The sequence below is a fragment of the Melitaea cinxia genome, chromosome 15 (genome assembly GCF_905220565.1).
Source record: "Melitaea cinxia chromosome 15, ilMelCinx1.1, whole genome shotgun sequence".
NCBI lineage: Eukaryota > Metazoa > Arthropoda > Insecta > Lepidoptera > Nymphalidae > Melitaea > Melitaea cinxia.
In genome coordinates, this window is record NC_059408.1 from 14,388,695 (window position 1) to 14,396,853 (window position 8,159).

The 8,159-nt window shown below is 34.5% G+C and overlaps 1 protein-coding gene across 1 annotated transcript; it reads left to right on the forward strand.

Moving 5' to 3' along the window:
* The first annotated feature begins 147 nt into the window (after nucleotides 1-147).
* Nucleotides 148-7,934, forward strand: LOC123660195. Its single transcript, XM_045595295.1, has 7 exons — nucleotides 148-346; nucleotides 395-565; nucleotides 2,560-2,729; nucleotides 5,243-5,424; nucleotides 6,255-6,751; nucleotides 7,676-7,803; nucleotides 7,911-7,934. The coding sequence occupies exons 1-7, from the start codon at nucleotides 148-150 to the stop codon at nucleotides 7,932-7,934; spliced, it is 1,371 nt and encodes a 456-aa protein (XP_045451251.1).
* Nucleotides 7,935-8,159: the final 225 nt, after the last annotated feature.

The following is an 8,159-nucleotide window of genomic DNA, read 5'->3' on the forward strand; positions in this document are numbered from 1 at the left end:
AAGATTAATGAATCCTTTCTTATAATTTATTTAAATATCTAACTATCTTCGACTAAACTTAACTAAAGGAGGGCGCAGCAGGAAACAAAAAATATTTATAAAAAGTATAATAATATTTGTAAAGAGAAAATAGAAATTAAAACAAAAATGATATCATACTGTCAAGAAATTAATATATTAAAAAAAGACTATGAGGCGGATGTTAGCTCACTGCAGTCTGAGATTGGAAATTTAAAGCATAGTTTAGAAATATTAACATCTAAATACAGTACTGCTCAGAAAGAAATTGCTGAACACATATCTGCCATGGATGACCTGGTGAAACTTGGCAACAATAACCTCGAGCGTTTTGACTCTTTTATTAATTATCATAATTGCGAATGCCACATTTCAGCCTCCGGTCCAACAGGGCAGATAGATACTAGCTTAACTAGTGAATCCCTTACTCGGCCTGCGGGGACTCACACCGACCCCAAATATTATAATGTACAACTACCTGTACATTCCATATCTATTCCTGAGGAAAAAAATAAAATAAAAATTTACAGTGATGAGTTAGGAAAAGGTATGGGAGTATTATTGAGTGATTTTTGTGTGGGCCAGCGAGTAATCAATCATTGCATGCCCGGAGCCACTTATAATCAAATAGTAAATAGCATTTTGAGTGAGGCTCACTGTCCCAACACAACTATTATTTTATTAATTGGGAGAAGGGGTAATGTAAACAAACACCTAATGGAAAACATTTTAAATAGATTGAATCAGTTAAATATAAATAAAATTTTATTGTTTACACTACCTTATTTAGCTAAATTGCCACAGGAAAATAGGTTAAGATATGACATTAATAATCTAATGCACACAATAACTACTTGTAAGTATTTAAATGTAAATATTAAAAAAAGTAACAAAATTGATGTTATTGACATAAATAATTTATGGAACAATAATAATTATATGTTGACATATAGTAGGCTGAGCCTACCATTTTTCTTTAAACGACAGATAGCATCTGTGCTATCATATTATATACAAACAGACATAGCCAATAATCTGGTTACTTTGATATCTGCTCATATTGAGCAAAACTGTAATATGACATTTTCTGACGTGGAATCCGTTCCAAATAATAATTTAAATTAATTATTAAGACAACAGAGGAAACCTCTAGCATATTAATAATCCATGACATTAAATCAGATAAATGTCATAATAATTTGGTAAGGAAAGCCCACAGTTGTAAAAATTTATATACTGTAAACCTGGTGCACCAAAATATACAGGGCATGCTAGGTAAAGATCTTGAACTGGAGTTATTTATGAATGGTGAAAATATCAATATTTTATGTTTAACAGAACACTGGCTCTCTATTTCCCAGTCCATATTTAACTTCAGCGGTCACCAGGTAGCTAGTATGTTCAACAGAGAAAAAGCTATACGCGGTGGCTCTTTAATAATTGTAAGTAAACTTTTTAAATATAAAGAACGTAAAGACATTGTGAGCCTCTCTGTTGAGCAAACTATTGAATTAGCCTGCGTAGAGCTTGAGCACTTCATTGTTGTATGCGTATACAGACCTCCTAGTGGGTTATATGAGTACTTTGAGAAAGTATTGGAAGAAGTTTTGTTAAAATCAAATAATTCTAATAAGGCTATTGTTGTATGTGGGGATTTTAATATTGATTTATTAGATAATTCTAATATAAGTCTGAGATTTAAGTCTATGCTTCTATCATATAACCTACATAACTTATTTACTGAACCCACTAGAATCACTGCTACTAGTGCTACATGTATTGACAACATATTTACAAACTGTAAACCTTATTCTAAAGCTATTATTAATAAGTTAAGCTCAGACCATTGTGGCCAGTTAGCTTCCTTTTCTTATTCTTTAAATGTCAACAAAAATATTTTAAAAAAGACCTTTGTACCTATAAGTGCTACACGTGTGGAGAAGTTTAGAGGTAGTATTGTGGCAAAACTTCCTTATTTATCATACATTAATGACCCTAACTACTTATATAACTCTTTATTTAAATTAGTAAAAACTGAATTTTCTACAATATTCACTTCAAAAACAGTCAATTCAGGGGGTCTCTTGACATTTGGTGAATGGGCAACTACTGGCATATACAAGAGCAGGCAAAGGCTTTATGAATTGTACAGTGAAAAAGCCTATAATCATAGTGTATCGTTTGCTTCTTTTGTAAGTGCCTACTCAAAAATGTTTAGAAGAGTATGTTCCATGGCAAAATCCTTGTATATTAAAGACAAAATAAGAAATGCGCATAATAAAATTAAAATGACATGGAACATAATTGCTTGTGAAAGTGGAAGAGTCACAGATCGCAGCTTCGATTTTAAGTTAAATGTCAATGATAAATTTGTTACCTCAGACCGAGAAGTTGCATCTGAGTTTGAAAAATTTTTCACTGACATTCCGCTTTCTACAACGCAATCACTTAATTCGTCTCCAGGCATTGCCGAATTTTTGCTAAAGAAAAACGTTAAAGAATGTAATGTAATATTTACATTTAAACCTGTAAACCCCAAAGATATAATAATAGCCTTCAGAAGCCTGGACGTCAAGAAAACAGCTGATCTATGGGGTTTATCTGTAAAAGTCGTTAGTTCGATAATTGATGTTGTCGCACCTCATCTAGCTACTATATTTAATGGCTGTATAGAACATGGTGTGTTTCCTGATCTAATGAAACACAGTAAAGTAATTCCTATTTTTAAATCAGGCAGTACCCTAGATCCTAATAATTTCAGACCAATTTCAGTACTCCCAACATTTAGTAAAATTTTTGAAAAAATCATCCTCGGGCAAATGTTATCGCATTTTAATGCACACAATCTACTACATAAGAAACAGTTTGGTTTTACAAAAGGTCGCTCCACAACAGATGCTAGTGTTGAGCTAATTAAAAATATTTTTGAGGCATGGGAGAGGTCGCAGGATGCTCTTGGGATATTCTGTGACTTATCCAAGGCCTTTGATTGTGTGCACCATGAGACGTTGATCAGGAAACTGCATCATTATGGGATTAGAGATAAGGCACTCGACCTCCTGAATTCCTATTTGAATAATAGAATACAGAGGGTTGATATAAATGGTAAGAGATCTCCTGGGGCTCCTCTGGATATGGGGGTTCCACAGGGCTCTATCCTTGGCCCATTTCTCTTCCTTATTTACATAAATGATTTGCCATTTTTTGTACAGGACAAGCATGAGATAGTATTGTTCGCTGATGACACTTCACTTATTTTTAAGGTGAAACGTAATTTACTTATATACGACGATGTAAACGATGCTCTCTCAAAGGTTGTCTACTGGTTTGATTCAAATAATTTATTATTAAATAAAAAAAAAACAAAATTAATAAAATTCACGACACCTAATGTTAAACTTGTTGATAATGGTGTAGAATTGGGAGGAGAGATGTTAAAACCGGTGGAGTCCACTAAATTCCTAGGCATCACTATAGATTCGAAATTGCGGTGGGATCTTCATATTGAGGGGATAGCGAATAGGCTCAGCTCTGCAGCGTTCGCGGTTAAAAAAATTAGACTTATTACTGACGTAGATACAGCTCGCGTAGTATATTTTAGTTATTTCCATAGCATTATGTCATATGGAATCTTATTATGGGGAAATGCAGCTACTGTCAATACTATTTTTGTCCTGCAGAAAAGAGCTATTCGTGCAATTTATAGTTTAGGCCCTAGAGTATCATTAAGAGATAAGTTTAAAGAAATAAAAATATTGACTGTTGCTTCTCAATATGTGTACGAAAATGTTATGTATGTTCATAAAAATATACACGAATTTCCCAGGAATTGCGACATGCATAGCATTAATACTAGGAACAAACATAAACTTGCAGTGCCTGTAACTCGCTTACGCCGAGTCAGTAATTCCTTTTATGGACAATGTATACGCTTATACAACAGGCTCCCAGAAAACGTTCAAAAAGCTTCTATTGCTAAATTTAAAAAAATTGTGAAAAAACGATTGTGTAGTAAAGGATATTATTCGATTAATGATTTTCTAGAAGACAGTACGCCTTGGGAATGATGTGATCGCTTCCAGGCTATTTCAACTTATAAAATTATTGTTCAATTCGATTTGCTTTGGGAAAAAAAAAAAAAACATTACTGTAAAAAAAAAAAAATATGATATTAGTCCCGCTGAGTTTCTTCCGCCAGTTCTTCTCAGGTCAGAGGCTTCTTCTTTCCGAACTGGTAGTAGACTCATGACGTTCAGTAAGAAATTGTAATAATTTTATGCTGAATAAAATATTTTGAATTTGAATTTGAATTTGAAATATCCTGTCCAAAATCTGGAGCAGTCCGACTGGGGACCTCAACCTTACAGAAGATCTCTGCTAAATTATATTGCTTTCAAGCAGTCAAGGTTACGGTAATCGCTTACGTCGTCATCGTTAGTCGTATAAAATTGAATTTGTTCATTGGCCTTAGTTCGTCTATTGCAAACGATTTAGACAGTGTCAGACAGACAGTGTGTCGCCTAGGACACTCTTCAGGAAAATGCAGAGTTGCCTAGGCTCTGCACCACACTTTCGACCTCACTGGCTAGGCCCACAGGGACGACGAGTCGATACGTGTGGAGCCAGTTCTGATGCAGGAGTCTTTCGCACTTTAGAGCTTAGAGCCACGAATGCTTGACGGATATCCCATTCCGGGTTTCAAATGAAGTTTTCCTTCTCCAGGAACCTGATGATTTTGAGCCAGGTTTATCCCTCGGTCGCCTTTTACAACCCCCACGGGAAGAAAGGGGGTGGTGCTATTATACTCGACCGGAACCACACGGCAAAATATAGATACATAAACTAATTAATATAAACACATTTATTTTTCTATGAAAATATTCTCTCTAACCGTAAATATTTTAGTTAAACCTGAAACGTACGACGGTAACACGATATCCGGTCGCGTTTTAAAACTGACACACGCACAGTTTGAAGTAAAACTTCTTTACGCAAGCTTGACTTAGGGAGTAAGCTGGTGAATGCGTGACGGGAGCATTACGAAAAGTGTGATCAGATGAGGCGAACGGTGCAAGAGAGGTGCGAGCACACATTTTCTTTCTCTTTCTCTCATAGCCAGATACGTTTCGTATATTTAAGACACAGTGCAGACCTATTGCTAAAGAAGCCGTGTGGTCTAAAGCATACTCGTTTTTTTTTAATAGTTTTAAATATTTTCTTTCAGATGCTGTGCTACTTCCTTGTCATAGTGTCCGCGTTGGTATCAGTAGCAGGTCACGGTAGAGTCCTGGAGCCACCATCGAGAGCCTCGATGTGGCGTTACGGGTTCCATACTAAGCCTAACTACGATGACGATGGCCTCAACTGTGGAGGCTTCTATCGACAATACAATATCAATCATGGAAAGTGAGGAATTTGTGTGATTTGACGATTTTTGTTCCTCTTTATGTTTGTTATTTTATATTTATAACGATATGCAAGAATTCGTAAGTGATATCGAAAACATTGAGATAATTAATTACCAAGATATTTTGAAATAGCAATTACGCGCTTTAGCCTGTAATTCACTGCTAGGCATAGGCTTCTTTCCTCATGTAGGAAAACGATCAGAGCTTAATACACCACGCTGCCCAATGTGGATTGGGGTTGGCGGATATAATTCTACTATAGGTAACGATAGTATCAGGTGTACATGATAACAACCGGGACCAAGACACGGTAAGGAGACCCACAAGGACTCCTTAAACACCCAGACCACGGCAAACTAAATGTTTTGGTAAATGATTGGTATGGCCAATATAAATGTTTGTTATGTGTGGGGATCGAACCCGTAACGGCCAGCGCAACAGCCACGAACCAGTGCTGTGACCGTTGCGCCAACGCGTTGTCGCAACGGTCAAATAGCAATTGTCAATCGGAAATTTTAATATCAGAAATTAACATGTAAAGGTTTCTTAAGGCCCATTTCACCAGATGCTATTAGCTGTTTGACTAATAAAAACTGATAAAAGCTTATAATTGCAAAATAGATGTACACTTTGACAATATCAAATTCCACATTTTTTTTTGTGAGATATTTCTAGTCGTAAACTGTGAATCCAAAAGTTTTAGTCTATTGGTTGAGATGAAACAGGCCTTTAGAGCTGTATGTAGCCTATTTATAACTGTGTGTGCAATAAATTTTATCGACCATTAGACTATTCTAAATATAAGAAGGTCTTAATATAAATTCTCAGATGCGGCATTTGCGGCGATCCTTACGACATGAAGAAACCTCGTACTCACGAAATAGGCGGCACATACGGTGATGGAATAATCGTGAATCAGTACAAAGCTGGTCAAGTATTCACAGTAATAGTTGAAATAACAGCCTATCACCGAGGCTACTGGTACTTCAAGATCTGCCCCAATCCCAAGAGAACTGACCAATCCTGCTTCGACAAGTACCCGGTAGAACTTAAAAATGGAGGATTCAAATATTACCCACCTAAATCTGGTTTGCATAAAGTTGAATATCGGCTACCTGAAGGGTTGTTTTGCGATCATTGCGTTCTCCAATGGAGATATGTTGCTGGCAATAATTGGGGTTATTGCGGAAACGGAACCGGAGGGTTGGGCTGTGGAAACCAGGAGACGTTTGGAGCCTGTTCGGATGTCTCTATCAGCGCACCGAATTACATTCAAAATGGACCTATTCCCATTCATTTAGCGTATTTAAATGATGTTAATAAAGGTAAGAGAACAGCAATGATATAAATACTTATTTCCTATTTTTGTTCTTAGGGTCGTTCCTTACATTCTTTATATAAAAAAGTAAATTAAATTCAACTTTTAAGCTACGCTCAAAATTTAAATTTGCTAAAACTTTTTAACCACCTAGGAAAACTATAATTATTCGATATGTTGCATATAGCAATAAATAAATAAATAAAAATTATGGATATTATGGATCGATTATCGTTCTAAAGTTAATCTTGAATGCGGTTCCATTCATGTTTATTTACTAATAAATTATATACGAGTAGGTATTTCATTTTGATTGCACATCAATTGTACTGTAATAATAATATAATTTAGACTTATAAAATGATTTTACCTTTATCTGGCTCTACTTATTTAATAGCACGATTTTCGTTTTTATTTCGAACCTTCGAGAAATTGTGTCATCCCCGGTTGAAAGTTCCAGATAGATCCAAATAAAAAACGATGATTGATGGGAAGTTATTGTAAACTGTTATTTGAAACAAAGATTCCAAATGTTTTATTTAAATTTGATACGTTAAAATAAATTTTTTATATGTAGGCATTTTTCGATCCAGATAGATCTATCAGGATCCAAAATGGAACTTAACATTTTATATCGGAGTTTTTCCACAGGGTTGCCACTACTAATTACTACATTTGTAAAAGTTTTTCTATTTTTGTTGTTTATTTATTTAATGACAATAAGATTTAGCCTCCATAATTGACTGTTATATAGTCCACATAATTTCCTATGTTATACTAATTTTTCTACGACTTTACGTTTTTTAATTTTTAATATTTCTAGATCCGTGATGAAAACTGCTAACTCCTGTATGAAATAATTGCAAGCTCTGAAACTGCTTCAGAAGGGATAAAAGGGCTATTTAATCATCCTTAATATTTATTATTTCAGATTTAATTAATTTACTGCGAAAAATAACTCCAAAGCCCGTCAAAAAGAAAACTAACACTAAAAAGAAAAATGGAAAAAACCATCGAAAGCCCAGAGATAACGAGACAAAACATTCGAAACGAAAAAAGGTAATGAGTTACTTAAATTTTTTTTTTCGTATTTTTTTTAATTTATTTATCTTATAAACAATAAAATATACTTATTTATTATAAACAGCATTTAAAAAACCACGCAGGTTTATGACAATGGTATTCAGTAAAATCCAATGAAACACAAAATATATAGTTGTGTTTGCAGGCAAACGAAGAAAAACCGACTTCAATTATATCGACAAGTAATACAATGTAGTTAGACGAAAAAATAGTCAAGTAAATACGCATTATCAAAGATTACTCCAAAAGTTGTAATCAGATCTCGATGAAATTTAAATGTGACTACATGATAAACATCGGCTTTCGATTAAATTAAAAATCATTAAAATCGG

Excerpts from the sequence above, each read along its gene's own strand:
- LOC123660195 (XM_045595295.1), top strand. The coding sequence starts at position 148 with ATGATATCATACTGTCAAGAAATTAATATATTAAAAAAAGACTATGAG. Across the intron at positions 2,730-5,242 it reads ATCTAATGAAACACAGTAAA|ATGCTGTGCTACTTCCTTGT; the intron begins GTAATTCCTATT and ends ATTTTCTTTCAG. Across the intron at positions 5,425-6,254 it reads TACAATATCAATCATGGAAA|ATGCGGCATTTGCGGCGATC; the intron begins GTGAGGAATTTG and ends ATAAATTCTCAG.